We start from the raw sequence: 22,870 nt of genomic DNA on the forward strand, positions 1-22,870 counted from the left end.
AGCGAGACCCCATCTCTACTATAAATAGAAAGAAATTAATTGGGCAACTAATATATATATAGAAAAAATTAGCCGAGCATGGTGGCGCATGCCTGTAGTCCCAGCTACTCGGGAGGCTGAGGCAGGAGGATTGCTTGAGCCCAGGAGTGTGAGGTTGCTGTGAGCTAGGCTGATGCCACAGCACTCACTCTAGCCTGGGCAACAAAGTGAGACCCTGTCTCAAAAAAAAAAAAAAAAAAAAAAGAAATGTATGACATGTAATATTAAAAATGTCCCCTTCATGACAGGTCAAGATAGAATAGTGTGAATGTTTGAGATTCCCATTGAGGATAGGATAGAGTCTTTGGATTTGAGTGAGGAAGGGAAACAGATACTCTCAAAGTTTGATCTAGATGATTCATCATCTCTACCTAATATATTATTAGGAAAGTTCAGAAAGAAGATAGCATTGATTACCTAAAATAACCAGAAGATTATGGAAAAAATATAAAATAAAAGATTTGCTCTGTATGATACTAAAGTATTTACATACATTATTAAAGGTAACAAAACATAGGAAGTATCTACATCTGAAATTTGCGTAAATCTAATGATTTTTCATGGCTACATATTGTAGGCCGCTACCATCCCAGCAGTGATTTTGTATCCTCCTCTTTGCAATGGCGCCTAACACCAATTTGTCCCACTAAAGTTATGTTAATTTCATTCATTTGCTTAAGATGCTTTCTGACAGATTCATTCAATATAAAGTTAATTGTTTTTTTTTCTTTATCATTAAGTGCCTTGTGGAGATTTACTTACTGATGTGCATGAGCCATCACATTTATTCTGGAAGCTCTAATTTCTTCTTATAGCTTGCTTTGAAAAATGAGGGCTATTATCTGTGTTCTGTTCAGATGAACTGAGATAAATTCAAAGTTTGCCACTTACTGGATGATGACAAAATACTCTCCTTAGGCAAGAAGCATTGTTATCGGTAGTTAGTTATATCATGTGACATGCAGAAATTCAGACCTCACCCCAGATCTACTGAATCAGAGTCTGTCTTTTAACAAAATCTCCAGTTCTTTATTGTACTCGTAAAAATTAGGTGAAACTTTCAAACGCTCTTTGTTCCTCTATGTGAGTAATATGCACAATTCATTGATAGGATGTAAATATAACACCCATAAAGTAATATTACTATTGTAAGGCCCTAAATTTTGTATTAAATACTTTATCATCCAAAGCATAATCATATGCACAAAGTTTCATACATCTTTTGCGATCCTCATTCCTGTGAATAAGAGAATATATGCAAGAATATCAATGTACTAAAAATATCTTATTGGATAATTCCAGTCCCTCATATGTCAGAAACAGTTCTCATAACTCATTTTCCTTGTAGTCAAATTATGAACTCTCTCTATGGCCACTTGGGAAATATGTGTCTTTTTACAGGAGATGGTGACATTCCAGGATGTGGCTGTAGAATTCTCTCCAGAGGAGTGGGCATGCCTTGACAATGCTCAGCGGAATTTGTATAGAGATGTGATGTTAGAGAACTATGGAAACCTGGTCTCCCTTGGTGAGGATCACTTATATACACAATTCCTATTCCACATTAAGGCCATGAATTTATTTTTGCAGAGAGTTTCTTAAAAGTTTCTACTTTACATGAATGAATTTTATATCAATGGTTTTAAAAAAACATTTGAAGATTTTTGGTGTATAAAATAAAATCATTAGATATCTCATATTATCTTGAACCTTTCCCTTTCTTGGGCTAATATATATATTTCACACTAGATTAGTGGTTACTCTAGAAATCAGGGTATATAATAGTTGCCTGCACCTTAGAATATAATTTCCACCTCTTATTTATTTGGTGCTAGTGGTAATTGGTGCTCTCATTATAAATTAGAAATAATTTTTTATGATTCTACAGGGTGTGTGGGAAAAAAATATGTTTCTAAGGAATTTTCTACAATATTCTATAATGTTATCTCTACTAAGGATAGTACTACATTAAGAATTGGGAAGACTTCAGCAAATGTCATGTGCATTTTTTTCTTACAAAACAGGTCTTGCTGTCTCAAAGCCAGAGCTGATCACATGTCTGGAGCAAAGGATAGAGCCCTGGATTATGAAGAAAGAGGAAACAACAGCTAAATATCCAGGTAGGTGAGATTCAGTGAAGCAGATAACAAATGTTAGAGAGGTAAAGCTCAAGGAGTAAGGCAGATATTAAAAAATGGTTTGGAATATTCTGCTTTGTTGGAAATAATTTTTAGTAGCCTTGTATGTTTCTCTTTAACTTACAGAAGGACATCTTCTGTCCCATGCTCTTAAACTCTCTACAAAGTCTACCCATGCACTGATTTTCCTTAGAATTCAGCAAGAGCCAAACTTCCTGTCATGGCTTTTAATGGACTCTATTATCTGTCAGTATTTCTATTGTTTGGGGTGATATGAGAATATCTGTACATATTTTGAAGACCTGTACATTAAATCATTGTTTGACAGTTTGCTCTGCTGCCTCTTCTGGAGTAGAGTGGCTGATCCTAGCTCACTGCAACCTCAAACTTCTGTGCTCCAGGGATCCTAATACCTCAGTCTTCTAAGTAGCTAGGACTATGGGCATGAGCTACCATTGCAAGCTAACTTTTGTTATTAATATATATATATATATATATATATATATATATATATATTTTTTTTTTTTTAAATGGAGTCTCCTTATGTTGCTGGGGCTCGTTTCAAGATCCTGGCCTCAAGTGATCCCAAATTCTGGGATTATAAGTGTGATTCACCATGCCCAGCTCCATGTTTGAAGTTCCATTTGTTGCCCCATTGCTATAATTTGTAAATGGGGAATAAGAGATATTAGGATTTGTTTCAATAATGCTAGAAATACTAGGGAAAGATGTTCATATTGTCTGCACCATAATTTGTAATTCGAAGCTTTCAGAGGCAATTGACAGAAATTCAGACTCACCAATTATATAGAAATGCATAGCCTCTTCCTAAACATTAGAATATCTAATGTTATTTCACTTCTAAATATCCTTTATTCTAGTACAAAATAAGAGTAAAATTGCAATTTTATTATACCCAAATTCACAAACAGTAATATAGTTTATTTTGCATATTCACCTCATAGAATTTTTAAACATACTGTCTCATTGAGTGCTTCAAATTGCTGAATATATTTAAAATCATAATTGATACATAATATTTTGATAACTTATATTTCCTAATTTTCCCCTAATTAATACTATCAGGAATGTGTCATTCCTATTGCGTATATGTGTGTGTGTATATACATATGTGTGTGTGTTTGTGTGTTTACCAGGTGGACTTTTCCACAAATTAGAATTATATAACTATATACATTTATTGTATATGCTGTAATGATTTGATGTGTGTATACATTGTAAAATAACAGAGTTAAAATAATAAACATATCCATCATCTCACACATTTATCATTCATTTATAGTGAGAATATTTAAGTATAGTGAGGTCTATGGTCTTAACAAATTTCATGCATATAAATCATTGTTAATAACTGTAACATTATTAATAACTGTAAAGATGCCATGAATTAGATCTCCAAAACTTATTCATCTTATAACTAAAAGATTTTCCCTCAAACATTTCCCTACTTTTCTTGCCACCACACCCTGGGAATCACTGTTGTACTATTTATTTTTATAAATTCAACTATTTTATATAACCCATAGCAGTATTTATCTTTCTGGGAATGGCTTATTTTACTTAGCACAATGCCTACCATGTACATCCATGTTGTTCAAATGGCAGGATAATTATAATTTTTATGGCTTAATAATATTCTATGGTATGTGTCTGTATACTCATTTTTTGGTCTATACAACATAAACAGTCATTTAGTTAACATTTTATTGGCAAATGTGCATAATACTGCGATATACATGGGTGTGCAGAATCTTCTTAAGATACTGATTTTACATCTTTGGTTATACTCATAAGTAGAATTGATGAATGATAAGGCAGTTCTATATTTTTACAATTGTTAATGAATCTCTATGATGACATTGCCAATTTATGATCAATAACAGAGTACAGGGATTGCTTTCTTGCATACTCTTGCCCGCACTTGTTATATCTCTTCTTTTGCACATTAGCCATTTTAACAGTTGGGAAGGGGATACCTTACCAAAATTTTGCTTTGTGTTCACATGATGTTTTAGTGATGCTGAATTACTCTTCATGTTACTTGTAAACTTGTATGTTTTCTTTGAAAAAAATTACACAAAGTTTTGCTTATTTTTGATTGGATTAGGATGATAATATTGTATTGGGTTTTGAATAATAGGAGTTTCCTATATATTTGGGGTATGAACATATTATACAATATAAAGTTTGAAAATTTTTTCTCCCATTCTATGTTTTCTTATGTTTTTTGTTTCCTTGCTGTACAGAGGATTTGAAGTTTGATGCAGCTCAAACTTTTTATATTTTGCTCCAGTGCTTATTTTGTAAAATCCATAATACAAACAACAAAAAAAGATAATTTCAAGACTTATATCAAGGTTTTCTCACATTTCTTCTTTTTATTTATGCTTTTTATAAAAGAAACATTACACTTTTAAGTCTACCATTTAAATCATTAATAAATCTCAAGTTAGTTTTGGTGTATCATGTAAAAAAAAATAGTATACTTTTATTAATTTGTTTGTGGGTATCCAGTTTTCCATCACCAAGCCTTGAAGAGATCATACTTCCTGCATTTGCATTGCTAGTGCCTTAGATAAAGATTAGTTACCTTATATGCTTAATTAATTTCTGAGCTCTCCATTCTATTCCTTTGCTTTTTGTGGTCGTTTTTATACACATATTTTTTTTGTTTTTATTACTATCACCTTGATATATATTTAAAAATCAGAAAATGTAATGCCAGAACCTTTTCTATTCTTTCTAAACATAGTTTTAGCTCACCAAAGGTATTTGTGATATGAAACAAATATTAGAATTTTTTTGTTAATACTGTGAATAATACCTCTAGAATTTTGATAGGGAGTACATTGAATGTATGCATTGTTTTGGATAATATCTTTCTATTTACTGATGTCTTCTTCAATTTCCTTTATTAATATCTTCTAGTACACAGTGCAAAGGATTTATTTTTACCACTTGGTTAAATTTATTTCTTATGAATCTATTATCTTGATACTATTGTATCACAGTGTTTTCTTTTCTTAATGGATAGTTTGCTAGTGTATAGAAAAACAATTGATATTTGTATGTAAATTTTATATCCTGTGAGTAGCTGAGTGGTTTTACTACTTTAAAAAAATTTTCCCATCTTCTTTATGGTTTTTGGTATATAAGATAAGGTCATCTGCAAACAGTATTATTTTTACTTTTCTGTTTCTTATTTGAGTGGATTTTTGTTATGTTCTTGCCTAACATGTCTGATTAGATCTTGTAGTAATATGATAAAATAGAAGCATTATGAGTGGTTGCACATTATCCTTATATTGGTGTCTGTGCATGTGACGGATTCAATACTTTTCCAGTTTTTATAAACTGATTTTGGAAGGTAAAGATATTTGCTTTAGTGTCCTGGGTTTTCAATGGATAGTTGCTGTAGCTAGGTAACAAGGCTGCCCCTTGCTCTGCAGTGGAGGGTGCATTTGGTGGGTCACTTCTGAAGTACTAGGGCCATTTTTAATCCTCTCTTGTGTCTGGGTAAACTGGTTTCCTTCAGGATTTTGATCTGTAGGACACTGACTAGGGCATGGTTGTATAGTGAGTCTGCATATGGTGGGGCTGATATTAGCTGTGTGGATGGGTGTGGCTCCGAATGAATGCATTGGAAGTTTCCCTTCAGGTCACCATGTGGATCTATGCACTGAAAGAACTGGACATGGACTGTAGTTGAGACTGCTGCAGCAGAGCCACAGGTCTGCTTTACAGATGATAACAAGACTAAGTTATATAGGCCTGCCTTCATGGCTGCACATAGGTGTGTCTCTCCCAAAGTCACTGGATGAGCAGCACCACTCCAACTTTCACAGGGAACCACTGGAGACTCTGTGTATCAAAGATGATGACCCATGTTATAGTCTGTAGTCAGGACAAGGAGTCCTTAATTTTGCCAACTAGATGAGAGCCTGAAATTCAAAATGACCTTCCTAGATCTGTGCTCCCTCTATGGTTTAATTACCATCTATTTTAGTCCCAAATTCAGAAAAAAATAATTTTCTGTGGATGGCTGCCAAATTTTTGTTGTTTGGGATAAAACAAGTGGATATTTCCCCTCTGACCATATTGTTCATTTTACTCTTCTTTTTTTTTTTTATTTCATCATATTATAGGGGTACAAATGTTAAGGTTACGTATATTGCCCATGCCCCCTTTCCCCCACCTACCCTCCGGACAGATAAATGTAACTCCTATATGTCCAATTAAGTGTTGATTCGTTAATACCAATTTGCTGATGAGTTCATGTGGTGCTTGTTTTTCTATCCTTGAGATACATCACTTAGTAGAATGGGTTCCAGCTCTATCCAGGAAAATACAAGAGGTGGTATATCACCATTGTTTCTTTCTTTCTTTTTTTTTTTTTTTTTTTGAGACAGAGTCTTGCTTTGTTGCACAGGTTAGAGTGAGTGCCATGGCATCAGCCTAGCTCACAGCAACCTCAAACTCCTGGGCTCAAGCAATCCTACTGCCTCAGCCTCCCGAGTAGCTGGGACTACAGGCCTGCACAACCATGCCTGGCTAATTTTTTCTCTATATATTAGTTCGCCAATTAATTTCTTTCTATTTATATTAGAAACAGGGTATCCCTCTTGCTCAGTCTGGTTTTGAACTCCTGACCTTGAGCAATCTGCCTGCCTCAGCCTCTGGAGTACTAGGAATACAGGCATGAGCCACCATTCCAGGCCATCACCATTGTTTCTTAAAGCTGAATAGTACTCCATGGTATACGTGTACCACATTTTATTAATCCACTCATGTATTGATGGGCACCTGCGTTGTTTCCACACCTTTGCAATTGTGAACTGTGCTGCTATAAACATTAGAGTATAGGTGTCCCATTTGTTGAGTGTCATTTGACCTTTTGGGTAGGTTCCCAGTAGTGGAATTGCTGGATCAAATGGTAGATCTACTTGTATCACTTTAAGGTATCTCCATATTGCTTTCTACAGAGGCTGAACCAGTTTGCAGTCCCACTAGCAGTGTAGGAGTGTTCCTATCTCTCCACATCCACTCCAACATTTGTTGTTTGGGGGAGTTTTTGATAAAGGCCATTCCTACTGGACATAAGTGATATGTCATTGCAGTATGCTCAACATCTCTAATCATCAGGGAAATGCAAATCATTTTCCTCTTTATGTATTTTTAATTTTTGATCTGTTCTAAGTCTATTTTTTTATACAATTAGAATCCAAGTTTCAGAATAATATGGCAGCATTGCCATTTCTCTACATTCTCACCATATGTATGTGTATATATATATAATTACTTATTTAAAAATTTTCAATGTAATGGATATGAGGTAATATCTCATTGTGATTTTGCTTTGCATTTCTCTAAAGATTAATAATTTTTAGGACCCTTTCAAATTCTATTTGGCCATTTGTATATCTTCTTTCCAGAAATGCCAGATCAATCCATTGTCAATTTTTTAATCAAGCCATTCACTTTTGTTGTTGAATTGTAGTCATTTTTATATTTTCAGGATGTTAAGTCTTATGAAATATGCAGTTTACATCTATTTTTACCCATTTCGTAGGAGGCATTTTTACTCTATCAAGTTTTTTCTTTGTGCAGAAATTTTGAAATTTGATGCAATCTCATTTATCTTTTCTTCATTTTTTTTTTTTTTGAGACAGAGTCTCGCTTTTTTGTCCAGGCTAGAATGAGTGCCGTGGCATCAGCCTAGCTCACAGCAACCTCAAACTCCTAGGCTCGAGCGATCCTTCTGCCTCAGCCTCCCGAGTAGCTGGGACTACAGGCATGAGCCACCATGCCCGGCTAATTTTTTATATATATATCAGTTGGCCAATTAATTTCTTTCTATTTATAGTAGAGACGGGGTCTCGCTCTTGCTCAGGCTGCTTTTGAACTCCTGACCTTGAGCAATCCGCCCGCCTCGGCCTCCCAAGAGCTAGGATTACAGGCGTGAGCCACCGCTCCCGGCCTCTTCATTTTTATTGCTTATTCATTTGATGTTACATCTACTAAAACAGTGTCAGGACCAATATCATGACTTTTCCTTTATATTTTCTTCTAAGAGTTTTATATTGTATTTCTTATGTTTTAGCATTTAATTCAACTAAAATATATCCTACATATAGTGGAAGGAAAGGACCCAACATCATTTTTTTCTTTCATAGATATTCAGTTTTCCACAATATTTGTTGAAAGGGCTATTCTTTTTGATTGTGTGGTCTTTGTAATCTTGAGGCATGTAATTTGATCATGGACACAAAGATTTATTTCAGGGTTCTCCATTCTGTTATTTCATTTCATATTTGTCTTGGTGCCAGTAACATGTTGCTTTTATTCCTGTAGAGTTGTTTTCAAATCAAGAAGTGCAATGCTCCATGTTTTTACTTTCAAAAACAGTCTTGGTATTTACTATTCCAATACACTTTAGAATTTATTTTTATATGTATCCAAAATAAGTATTAATGGAATGTTATAGACATTGCATTAAATTTGTAAATCACTGAGAATGGTATTGACATCTTACAATTTCAAATTATCTGACCATTGAGCATGAATACCTTTAAGAGTGTGTTTAATTTTGATATATTTTTCTATTAGCCACTTTATATTTCGCTTTTGATTTCTACTTCCACTTCATTTTTTTTTTCAGAAAATATATGTTGAATATTTTTAGGCTTCTTCAACTTGATAAGATTTAATTGTCGTAATATAATTTGCCATGTATGATTTAAACTATTGTATATTCTGCTGCTTTGGACTGAAAAGCTCCTTAAATGTCTTTTACATCTAAGTGGTCTATAATGTTTTTCTCATTATCTGTTTTCTTATTGATCTTCTATTAAATCTTTGTACTTAGTGAAAGTGAGGTCTTGCAGTCTCCTATAACTAATTTGTTGCTAGTTGTTTCTTGCCACACTTCTGTCCGTACTTTTGTTCATATTTGCTTAACATATTTAGAAGCCCTAATATATAATATATATGTAAAATATCTATGATAAAATATGTACAATAAATGTATATCATCTGTGTTTGTGTATTCTATAGATTTATCCTAAATGACCCATTTTATCATTATCTTATAGCAGTCTTTGTCTCTTCTGCTGGTTTTTCACTTAAAGTGTACTTCTCTTAATTATGTCCATGATATCCTCCCCTAAATACTTACATAGATTTTTTTTTATTACTCTCTGCCAATATGACATTTTAGAGCTAAAGGAAGGCTTTTGTAGGTGGCATATTGTACGGTTGTTTGTTCTTTATCCATATACTTGTCTTAGTTTTCTTTAGAGAGTCTAAAACATTTATATTTAAAGTAACTTCTGAAGAAAATGAAGTTATTGCCATTGGTTAATTCTTTTCCATGTGCCTTGTCAATACATTATTCCTCATGCCTGTCTTACTCTGTTTATTTTTGTTATCTTAATTTTGAAGTGACATGCTTTGATTGCTTTCCAATTTGCTTTAGATTACATTCTATAGGCATTCTGTTTGTTATCACATTAGGAAATGGAGGCTACTTAAAATATTTCTGTTACAACAATATATCTTAATCTCATAACAACTTCAGTTCAAGTGAATACAAAACCCACATATCTTAGAGTGCCACATTTTGTTATTAATGTCACAAATGATGTGTTTTTTATTTTATATATGAGAACAGATTTTTTTCACACTTGTGCTTTTGTTTATTTTTAATTCTATAGAATAATTATGAGGGTTTATGAGCCATCATGGTCCTATAGAATTCTATATATGTATACAGATTTATCTTTAATACAGAGCTTTATGTTTTTAAGTGTTTATTATGCTACCCAACATCATTTCATTTTTCATCACAGTGGACTCCATTTACTTTCTTGTGGGCTGTTCTAGTGGAGATGAACACCATTGGCTTTTGCTTAGCTTGGAAAATATTTAGTTTTTGTATTGTTTTTGAAAAAATTCTAGATAAAGTATTCTTAGTTGATAGTATATTTTTTTTATCACTATAGCATTTTGAAAAATCTCAGCTGCTTTATTCTCCAAATAATCTTCCTGCCACTGTCCCACTATATTCTTCTTCTAGGAGTCTTTCTTAAATATATTAATCTATTTGATTATGTTCAATAAATCCCATAATCTATCTTCACTTGTCTCTCTTTTAAAATTTTGCTTCTATGACTCAAGATTTATACATGAAATGTCTTCAACTTTCTGATTCTTCTGCTTCATTAACAGTGCTTCTGTGCTTGCCTAGTGAATTTCTCAACTCAGTAATTGTATACTTGAGGTCTACAATTTTTATTAGGCTCTTGCTATACTTTTTATGGCATTGTTTATATATCACTTTCTTCAGGCAACAGATTGTGTTGGCAGTGTTTTGTTATTTCTTGCAGAGGATGGTTCAAATGATTATGTTTCATTTATTTCAAATACAGTAAATATCTCCATTTCTTAAGACTTGATTCCCAGAGATTTATATTTTTTGTGGATGTGGGACAGGTTTTGTGAATCATCTGCTTGCCCTGAAATCTTATGATAAGTTCAGTTAATTTTATCTTTGTTTTTAACTAGACTTTGTAATTTTGTGTGGTGATATTAAACTCGGCTCACTTTAACACTGTATGGGTTAACATTTAAATAAGAAATAGCCATTTATCCATCGCTAAAATAATTCTCTATGTGTTTGTGTGACCAGATGTGTAATGATTATGTATATTTTGTTTGAAATTTAAATATTTGTTATCTTGGTTTGTGCTCAATAGTTCTTTTGTCTTCACTAGGTGATTAGTCATGGAAATTGTAATTTCAGCAGCTCTTTATCTGTGAAAATGTATTATATTTGTGTAAGAAAAATAATTGTGTAAGAAGACTTCAAGATCACTGATGAGAATCAAGGCTTGTTGGACTTTCCAAGTAGAACATTGAGGATTGAACATAGGGGAGTGGAAGATGATTCCAGGTCAGCATGGAACAGTATAGACAGAAATAAGTGGAGTCTAGAACACTAACACAGGTAGTAAGCAGTTGAGAGAGAGGAGGATAGAAGGTCGAAACTCACATAATCAAAATCAGAGGACTTCTGGAGCCCAGGGAAAGAGTAAGGGGTTTTGACCTCCCCCACCCAAGTGCCTTGGGAGTGCAATGGATCAGGTTTCTCATCCTATGGGAGTGTGCTAAGAGCAACACGAGAGCCAGAATCACTACACCTGGACACCCCCTCCTCTGCATCTGCTACACTCCAGGCATCCCAGAAAGAAACCTTTTGGTTCAAGGTTCTCATACATGTGTGACCACACTCACCCCATAGCAGCTGCCAAAGCACCTTGTACTGAGTGACTCAGCCTGCCTTGGGCAATGGGTAGAACACTTCCAGCACAATCTGGACTGAATGACTGAGCATGCTTGGGCAGTGGGGTGCAAAATGCCAGCCAATGCTGTCTTCTAAAGTGTAGCTGGTGCTACAACTCAAAGTGGAGGAGGGTGGTTTGACACACAAACAGCTTCAGAGTGCTACAGGAAGACCATGGCACCTTCTCACCACAATAGTCGATGCTGGAATTGTCTGTGCAGAGATGCCCCCCTTTCTGTGCCAAGGGTACATTTTCACCAAGCTCCATCAGCATGGCCTTAGCTTGTGATCTACCCATTGACAGGCTTTTCATGCTATTTCTATTTTTGAAAACATGAAATTGAGAATTTGAAAGGAATTGCATTTAATCTGTAGATCACATTGGACATCTACACAACATTAGGTCTTCTTCCCTTGAACAAGAACGTGTTCAAGAGTGTGTTGTTTATTTTCCTATACTTTTGCATTTTTTTTTGTCTTTTTTGTTATTTATTTACAGTGTCATTCCATTCTGGTCAGAAATTAAAGTGTGTAAAATTTCAGTTTTCTAAAATTGGTTAAGGCTTGTTTTGTGTCTGAAAAGGTAGTTTGTAGGAAGAATGTATAATGAGCTATCAAGAATATTGTATATTCTACTATTATTCAGCAGAATGTTCTCTATATATCTGTGAGGTCTAATTGCTCTCTAGTGTTTTCAAACCTCCTGTTTTCTTATTAGTAATTTGACTGGCTTTATTATTATTGAAAGTGGAATACCACGGATCCTATCATTTTTTCTGTCTATTTCTTGCTTCAATTGTGTCAATGCTTTTTTATGTATTTGAGAACCTTTATATGAGATATAGATAGATATCAGATATACCTATTATATTTAAATGGTTTGCAGTGAATGATCTCTGTTTATATTAAATGTCCTTGTTTGTCTCTTGTGGCAGTTTTGACTTAAAAGTATATTTTATAAACTATAACATTTTGTACTACAAAAGTAATGCGCCTAATATAATTTTGAACTCCACTGGTGTTGTATGCTTAACATTTTCGTGGTATATCTTGTTATTTCCTTCCACTTTTTGTCTATTTCTTTCACCAGGTATGAAGTCAAGTCTCTTTAGAGAGAATATAGATGGATTTTTTTTAATTCCTTTATTTGACTGTGTCTTCTGACTAGTAATACTAGTACATATATATTTGCATAATTTTCTCAAAGGGATGGATTTATAATTTCCCTAATAATTGTTTTATATAACTTTTGCCACTATATTTTCTTTCTTCCCACTCCTTTCCCCCTCATTGCACCTCACTGATTTTTAGTGATACATGTTTTTACTGAGGCCACCTTTTTTGTGTGTGTCTTTAAAGATTTTTCTGCTGTTCACTGTGAGAATTACATAAAATATTTTGAAGTTGCAACTTATGTTAAACCGATAACTACTTAACTTCAATTGTATACAAAAATTCATAATCTTTACATCTGCCCTCAACTATATGATATGGATGTCAAAAATTATATCTTTTTATATTGTATGTCACTTAACACATGGGAATGATCATTTTTATTTTGTCTTTCAAATTTTATAGCATAATTAAATGTTTTTGCACCATCAATATAATACCGTGGGGTTTTAGTTTTCATATGTGCATATCTTTCCCAGAGAGTTATGTACTTGTCATGGAAAATAGAAACCAGCTATTCAAAGGTCATCAAAAACCAGATATATGGACTCATGTGCCATTGGTTTGAATCTCTTTTGAAAGGGAATCCAGGAAATGGAATTTTACTGCTAAAGTGATAACTCTGTATCAGTGGGGAGGAAGGGTTTTGCTGGGTAAATGTAACAACTGTTCCTTCCCCTTCCATATGGTTCTTGGTGTCATTCACATCTGGGATGCCATGAAATATTATCACTGATGATTTCTCAATGAATCATGTTTGCAAGTATATTTTGAAGGTCTTACATCTAAGATGCAAGTAAGATTATGGTATTCTATTGCACATTATTGCTAATGTGCTTGCCATAGTTTTGCACATTCAAATTGTGAAGTATATTTACCTAAGTATAATTAGTGAGATACTTTGTTCTTTTCATTTATTTCAGAACTGTCTTCCCATTGCACCCAAGAACTACTGTCAGAGCAGGGTATAAAAGCTTCATTGCAGAAATCAATAATGAGACTAAATGGAATCTGTAACCTTGACATTGTACATTCAAGAAAGGACTGGGAGTGTGTTGGTGAGTGTAAGCGTCAAAAAGTATGTTATGATGGTCTTACCCAATGTTTGTCAAGTAACCATAGGAAAATCTTCAAAAGTTATAAATGTATAAAAATGTTTAGCAAATCTTCAAATCTAAATATATCTAATATAAGACATACTAGAGAAAAAAATTTCAAATATAATGAATGTGGCAAACCTTTTAACCACAGATCAAACATTCTTGGACTTAGGAAATTTCACACTGTAGAGAAACCCTACAAGTGTGAAGAATGTGGAAAACCCTTTAACTGCTACCCAAAATTTACTATACATAGGAGAATTTACACTGGAGAGAAATCCTACAAATGTCAAGAATGTGGCAAAGCCTTTACCTGGTGCACAAATCTTACTCGAAATAAAAGAATTCATAGTGGAGAGAAACCCTACAAATGTGAAGAATGTGGCAAAGCCTTTACCCAGTGTACAAATCTTACTCAACATAAAAGAATTCATAGTAGAGAGAAACCCTACAAATGTGAAGAATGTGACAAAGCATTTATCTGGCTCAGAGACCTTACTCAACATAAAAGAATTCATACAGGAGAGAAACCATACAAATGTGAGGAATGTGACAAAGCCTTTACCCAGTACATACACCTTGTTCAACATAAAAGAATTCATAGTGCAGAGAAACCCTACAAATGTGAAGAATGTGGTAAAGCCTATACTCGGTGCATAAACCTTACTCAACATAAAAGAATTCATACTGGAGAGAAACCCTACAAATGTGAAGAATGTGGCAAAGCCTTTATCTGGCTCAGAAACCTTACTCGACATAAAATAATTCATACAGGAAAGAAACCATACAAATGTGAGGAATGTGACAAAGCCTTTACCCAGTACACACACCTTGCTCGACATAAAAGAATTCATAGTGCAGAGAAACCCTACAAATGTGAAGAATGTGGAAAAGCCTATACCCGGTGCATAAACCTTACTCAACATAAAAGAATTCATACTGGAGAGAAACCCTACAAATGTGAAGAATGTGGCAAAGCCTTTATCTGGCTCAGAAACCTTACTCGACATAAAATAATTCATACAGGAAAGAAACCATACAAATGTGAGGAATGTGACAAAGCCTTTACCCAGTACACAAACCTTGCTCAACATAAAAGAATTCATAGTGCAGAGAAACCCTACAAATGTGAAGAATGTGGAAAAGCCTATACCCGGTGCATAAACCTTACTCAACATAAAAGAATTCATACTGGAGAGAAACCCTACAAATGTGAAGAATGTGGCAAAGCCTTTATCTGGCTCAGAAACCTTACTCGACATAAAATAATTCATACAGGAAAGAAACCATACAAATGTGAGGAATGTGACAAAGCCTTTACCCAGTACACAGACCTTTCTCGACATAAAAGAATTCATAGTGCAGAGAAACCCTACAAATGTGAAGAATGTGGAAAAGCCTGTACCCGGTGCATACACCTTACTCAACATAAAAGAATTCATACTGGAGAGAAACTCTACAAATGTGAAGAATGTGGCAAAGCCTTTACCTGGCACATAAACCTTACTCAACATAAAAGAATTCATACTGGAGAGAAACCCTACAAATGTGAAGAATGTGGCAAAGCCTATACCCAGCGCATAAACCTTACTCAACATAAAAGAATTCATACTGGAGAGAAACCCTACAAATGTGAAGAATGTGGCAAAGCCTTTATCTGGCTCAGAAACCTTACTCGACATAAAATAATTCATATAGGAAAGAAACCATACAAATGTGAGGAATGTGGCAAAGCCTTTTCTCAGCACACACACATTACTCGGCATAAAAGAATTCATACAGGAGAAAAACCCTAGAAATGTGAGCAATGTGGAAAAGCCTTTTCCCAGTGCTCAATCCTTACACTACATAAAATAATTCATAGTGGAGAGAAACCATACAAATGTGAAGAATGTAGCAAAGCCTATATCTGGTGTAGAGACCTCAATCTACATAAAACAATTCATACAGCAGAGAAACCATACATATGTGAAGAATGTGGCAAAGTCTTTATCTGGCTCAAAGACCTCAGTCTACGTAAACGAATTCATACAGGAGAGAAACCATACAATTGTGAGTAATCCGGCAAAGCTTTTACCCAGTGCTCACATATTAATCTACTTGAAAGAATTCACCACAGAGAAAAATTCTACAATTGTTACAAAATCTTTAATACCTGCTCACATTTTACTCATCATCAAAGAAATAAAACTAGATAAAAGTGAGATAAATGTAATGACTTTGGAAATACTTTCCCAAAATATTAGCTTTAAAATATACAACAGTACTTAAAGTAAACAATAATAATATAGAGTGCTGACAATACCTTGAGTTATAACAGACATTTTATTAGACATGGGAGAACTTACCCTGAAAGTAATGCTCCAATATTTTCTCATTGTTCAACATCACAAAATTTTTCATAGATAGAAACCTTACAAATATAATGAATGTGAAAAAATATTTATGCAAAAGGCATACCTTTAGAGAACAACAAGGAATTGATACTTAAAACTACTTTACAGATATGATAAATTTCAGAATGCATTTAATCAAGAATCAAGTCTAAACAGAATCAGAGGACTCAAAGGGCAATGCACTTGGGCTCTAACACATTCACAGATTTCTTAAACCAAGTTGTTGAGTATAGAGATTAAACCAGTTAAAATAGATAACTTATTTGTATGTCAGTTTTTAAAACAAGAGATTTTTTAAAGTTATAATGACATGTAAAATATACTTTCTAGTCAGGTTGGGATGCAAATGTAATAAAGTATAATTTTTTGCGATTTTTGATAAGGAAATACTGATGTTATTCAACTTTAAGAACAGTGGATGCTATGCTTTCATTTTTAGTGTGTATGTGAATGCCTATGGTTAATGATAGCTACATCACAGTTATTAGAAGTCTTTGTGTATTAAGTACACATCATTCATGTACTTTCCCATGGAAAATTAAAATCACTGAAATGTAAGATGTCTGAAATAGAGAGGTGATTTGTAGTTGACTTCTAAAAAACAGTTTTTCAAGTGATATATGATATAGGTATATAGACTAATATCCTTCTCATTATAATCAGAATGAAACAATGACAATATTACAAATAACTTGTTTTACTAATTGTACATTAGAATAATGAAACAGTGAGTTTTGAAATATTTTAGATTACATGTAAACTTAATTTGTTTTATTAAATTAAAAAATATTTTATTGTGTCATCGTGATGTAGATTGAATGAACTGTGAATTTGCCACCAACATTAATCTATTGTATGTTACTCAAAGTTGGGGGAAATGATTGTAAAGATGTATTATTGGGTTACATAGTAAAATTAAATCATTTGTGATCCTGTTTTCAGTGACTTCAAATATGTAATTCTTTGAAGAATAATGTTCCCAAAGTTTTTTATTATTATTTTTATAATTTCATTGTAACTGTAATGCTTATAATAAAGTTTGTGCATTTTATGTAAAGCCATACATTTTTGAATACTGAATGAGTACTTGTTACACTTTATCCTACATTTTTTTTTCAACATGCGACCTGTCTGGCCAGTGAAACAGAAATAAACACTTTTTTTAATTTCTACTGAATCAAATATACAAATACATCATGGTTCAGATGAACTTTAGTTGTATTAGATTTGCAGAGTAAGTAATTATGTTTGTGTGAATGAGGATGTATACATATTTTGAAAAGAAAAGGAGAAATATTGAAAAAATAGGTAATTTCATAATTGTTGAGAAGTTACTAGCAAACAAGAAACTCCAAATATTTTGAAAGCAAAGGGTTTTTTTTTGCTTTATGTTGAATTAATTTGTTTAAAATTGTAAAGTTTCTAATTCAGAACCTGCCCATGCCAATCCTCTGTTCTTACATGCTTATTACTTATGCTAGGCCTACTCTATTATTTTATTATTTGAAAATTTGTTATGTATTGTATATATGTCCTACTCTGCAATTATAAGAATGATTTTTATAAAATTTAATTGTGGCTCCAGGTAAGAGATTGAAATATCCAGGGTGAAAAATGTCACTGATTTGCATGTGGAGTGAGGGGACCTGCAGAACAAACTCTAGAATTTATAAGTGGGAATTCTGCTTCTTTCATTTCATAATTGTCTCCAGCATTTTTTCCTATCTTTTTATCTTTTTCCTATCTTTTTCCTTCTACAAATGTATCTAAGCCATTGTTTTTCTGCCTGCAATTGGGCTGCAACATTCTCATTGTTGTACTCACCCCCTGTGAGTTCACATAATACTTTAAAAGTTCTGATGAGAATTGTAGAATTATTTAATTACATGAAAAAAATTTAAGTAGAGATCTTGAAGCCATATATAGGCTATACATGCAGTATGCTGATTACTTAATTAAGATAAGAGAGATTCAGAATCCTAAGCTTAAAGTAAGAGCCTTAAGTATAAAGACAGATATACAATTCAGAATGCCAGTAGATTAAATCAAGAACTCAGTATTGTTTGCTGTGTAAGAGCAAACAGTTATTAGATCCTAACCTGTAATGCCATAAATATGAAAATAATTACAATAAGTAAATAATGAGTGTGTGATGCATATGGTAAGTACTATATAAAGAAACATGAGAATCTAACAATCTGTTAATTGAGAGTTTAGGTAAATAAAGAAGATTGATTTTAATTATTAAGTACTTCATTAATTATGAAGTACTTATAGTACAACATATGCATCCGTCTAGAATCTATTTATGAGTGTGTATTTTCAGTGTTAGAATATAATAGAATGATTTCTCTGGATTGAAAATATTTGGTTATAAAAAAAAAAAGAAAATATTTGGAATAATCTTTCTTTATCTTTTATTTCAATGTAGAGAATTTATTTTACATGACTTTATCTTCCTTTACTTTAGTGGGTGAAGTGCGTAGTCCACAGTTCTCATTTTTAGTCATGTAACTGTGGCCAACAATTTGATCATTCTCTCTAGAGGAATCTGAGGGATCATGGCTGCTATTTGATTGAAAATTTCATTAGTGATTTTGGATGCAATCCTGTTTTCTATGCTCACCATGGCCAGAGGTGAGACAGTGAGCACCACATGCCTCTTTAGTCTCTTCCATAACATAATGATCAGCACCAGGAAGTCCAGGTGTCTTTAGCTTCAAATAAAAGTGTTAAAGCCCCTTTCATGTTCTGTGCTGCAATATTAATCTGTTGGTAAATATCAGAGTTCCTTTGCTTATGACTGACAACTGGAATGACAAAAGCATCATTCTCACTCTGTTGCCCAGGCTAGAGTGCCATGGAATCAGCCTAGCTCATAGCAACCTCAAACTCTTGGGCTCAAGCAATCCTTCTGCCCCAGCCTCCCTAGTAGCTGGGACTGCAGCCATATGCCACAATGCCCTGCTAATTTTTCTATATATTTTTACTTGGCCGATTAATTTCTTTCTATTTTTAGTAGAGACACAGTCTTGTTCTTCCTCAGGCTGGTTTCAAACTCCTGACCTTGAGTGATCCTCCTGCCTTGGCTTCCCAGAGTGCTAGGATTACAGGTATGAGCCACTGCACCCGGTCAGCACAAACTCTCTTTACACCAATAACTCGTTTAAAGAATTGGCTCAAATGGAAAGATTAATTCCTTGGGTTTGGAAATAAATTTCTTTTGTGAACCGTTATATCTCTGTGTAAATTTTTAAAGTTCACCACTTAGTGCAGGGATTAGATGTGTCAGAAACCCTAGCTAAATGAGTCTGCAGATCCACCAGTAAAAATTGATGGCACAAATGATGGGACAGGAAATCTGGTTTGATATTAATGCTTAACTAAAATATGATGATCAAGTTATTTCTCAAATTCAACAGTGCTGTATTAAAGAATGGAAAAAGATAGCTTCTCTTAGACTGTAGCTTCCTATATAAATGTTAAACAAAATGTTAATGAAACTCATGTAGATTTTATTGCTAGATTACAAGAAAGATATGGTACAAGACATGGTTAGTCCTCCTAATTTATGAAATATGATTTTACATATATTGGCTTTTAATAATGTTAATTGTAAATCCCAGCAGCTTTATGCCCAGCAAAATTAAACTGCATGGTTCCACCACTGCCATGGCTGCTGAGCCACCCAGGCTGTGGCTGTGCTCAGCCAGGCAGCCCAGCACCAGCTCCCCACAACCGCACACCAATGGCACCTTATGTAGCAAGGGGAGCACCTGGCAGCTGAAAAAACTTTTACGAATTTGCCTAAAGATCCAGTCAGACGTTTAAAATGCAACTTTTGGCTGAGACTGTTGGCTCAAAAGATAATTTCACAGAACAAAGACCATCTTGTGACAATACATATACCTATATATATATTTGTCCTGGTCCTACAGGCACATTAATATTAATTAATAATTTGGTCATATTTCTATTACATCAAAAAGAGTATCAATACATAGAGATAGAATTGATTCAGCTTATTGGAAAGTAATTTCAGTTATGATGAGTTTCACTTCCAATTATAGTATTCAGGCTGGAGTAGTATTGCACAATTTCTGCTATTAATATGTAAATTAAAAAATCTAATGTTTTAAGACAAGGAGGATTTGGAAGTACTGGAATAAATGTATATTAGCAAACCTTTATTAATGACCAAAAACCTCAATTAGAAATTAAGGTAAATGGCAAATCTTTTGTTGAACTTATAGATACTGGAACAGATGTTACAATTTTTCTAAAGGTTTCTGGCTAAGGGTTGGCATAATAATAGATTTAAAAGATTGTTTTTTACTATCCTTTTGCAAATATCTGATAGAGAAAAATTTGTCTTAACCATACCTGCTTTAAACAATCAACAGACAACTAAATGGTATCAATGGAATGAAAGGGAAACAATTCTATACAAAATTTATAAATAAAAATGACTTAAAACAAAAGTATTTTATTAAGAGATAATTTTGGATAATTTATTGTTTTTTTTAAATCAAGTACATTCAATATGTGAATGAGCATTAAAAATTAAGTGTATGTAAAAGTTAAAGGTTATAAAACATTTATAAAATCTTAGCTTACAGTCAAATTGGTTAGAATTAGGTGGATTTGTTTATAAGATTTTATTAAAGTTAACTATCATTGATACACTAATAGAATGAAATTTGGTTTTCTCTTTCAATATAGATTGTCATGATATGAATAGAAATAACAAGATTTTGTATTCACCTTTTAATAAATTGCGAAAATGAAGGCAAAGAAAAAAAGACAGACTCAGCCTGCTTTTTAACTTGTACTATAGTCTGTCTATTAGGTCTTATACTTGTTTGAAAAACTGAATCTCCTGTCTCAAGGAATGGGATTTTTGCATTTTGAAAAATATTTGAATTATTAGTTTGGCTATAATTTTATAGGAACCTATAAACTTGTTTCATGATGACAAAAGTCTTATGATAAAAAATTCATGACTTCCTGCTTTTTAAGCTTTCATTAAAATTTAATGTTACTAAAAATAAGAATTCTGGTCAATGCATGCAATTCTACATATAAGATACAGCATAGAATAAGATGTTTGTGATAGGAAAAAATATAAAAGAAAAAGAATGTGTTCTTGTTAAAATATATATTTTGTCTAATTCATGGGTTATTTAAAGATTGAATCAAAATAAATTTAAAAACAAAATAAAAAGAAAATTTCACTTGTGAGTAAGAAAAAGATGTAAGAAGTCAAAGAATTTAACGTTTTATTTAGAATTTTTTTTTTATTTTTGGCTGACAATAAATCCGTTCTTTTTATTATTTCCATAAAGAAAAGATAATGTAAAGAAAGGATATTGCATAGAATATTTTGTTCTAAAAATGACTGGTTATTCAGGAAAAAGGAGTTAGGGCAAAACACAAAGTTTTAAGGTATGTTTTATAGATGCTATGTGATACATGCAAGATGGGATAAAGTTTATGAAAAGAAATTTATTAGGGAATTTTGACTAAAACAAAGATCTTTGTTAATATTAATTTACTCTTAATAAAATGGCCTGCGTACTCATCTTAATTCTTTAACATGTTTTTTTTTTAATTTAAAAATTATGACTATGTAAGGTTTTTCTTTAATTTGGTAACTAACCTAAAAAAAAAACAGAAACAGACTAGAACAAATGAGTGGCCAAGTCCCTGAAAAAAATATTATTCCTCTTACTAATTCACAAATTCAAATGGCTATCAGTGAAATCTGGATTGGCAATCAGATATATCTGCTTTTATAGAAAAAATTGATAATCACTGTCCAAAAAATAAATTATTCAGATTTCACATTTAACTCAATAGATATTACCTACAATAGTAAAAACATACTCATCAAACCTTAAAATATATGTTATTTAAACAAAAAGGGGGAGGTATATGATCCCCCAGAGATAGAATAAATTAAGCCTTCTTTAATTTTTTTGAGTTATCATAAAAAAGATACTTTAACAGCAGTATAAGGTATTGGAAAGGGAGCCATCCACCAGATACTTTCCCTCACTAGCCTATCTGGTGGAAAGGTGATAGAGAAGAATAAATGGAAAGAAGGATGGGTGAAGGTGTGGGGTAGAGGTTTTGGCTTGTGTTTTGACAGATGATGGACAAACAGTCTGGATTCCAAGCAGAAGAATCAAACCCAGAGTGGAAACCCAAGGTGAAAAAATGGAAGAGACCACCAGAAGTGAACCAGGCCCTGGCTGAGGGCATTAAGAGGATGAAAATAAAGAATAGGAAGTGCTGAAGCAAGAAAACATCCCAGCCATGGATCATGACATGCGGACAGCTGAAGAGGACCTATGAAGAAGCAGACAGAATATTGAAGTTGATGTCTGTACCTAAAACATCTGTAAACCTCTTTCTTCTCATGATCTGCATAGTGAGCATGGCAGTAAGAATGTCTGATAACCCCACTTATCATTACTGGGCCTGTATTCCCAACCCAACTTTAAATAAGATTGTCAATCGGGCTGGCATTCCTTTCCTAGTATTTAATAATGATTCTAATTGGCTACCAGGACCTTACGATTATTGTGGTCCAATGAAACTCCACGAATAGGACACTATAATTAATAAATATGATGATGAAACATAAGGCCCTCCCATATG

At 33.2% G+C, this 22,870-nt stretch overlaps 1 protein-coding gene across 1 annotated transcript in view; it reads left to right on the forward strand.

Annotated features, from left to right (window-relative positions):
- Nucleotides 1-22,465, forward strand: part of LOC142862595 (uncharacterized) — a 34,991-nt gene extending 12,526 nt beyond the window's left edge. Inside the window, exons 2-3 of the mRNA XM_075995595.1 lie at nucleotides 13,963-15,371; nucleotides 22,359-22,465. Coding sequence (XP_075851710.1) covers nucleotides 13,963-15,371; nucleotides 22,359-22,465 — 1,516 coding nt within the window. The remainder of the gene's footprint in view (nucleotides 1-13,962; nucleotides 15,372-22,358) is intronic.
- Nucleotides 22,466-22,870: the final 405 nt, after the last annotated feature.

The sequence above is a fragment of the Microcebus murinus genome, chromosome 20 (genome assembly GCF_040939455.1).
Source record: "Microcebus murinus isolate Inina chromosome 20, M.murinus_Inina_mat1.0, whole genome shotgun sequence".
Taxonomy (NCBI): Eukaryota; Metazoa; Chordata; class Mammalia; order Primates; family Cheirogaleidae; genus Microcebus; species Microcebus murinus.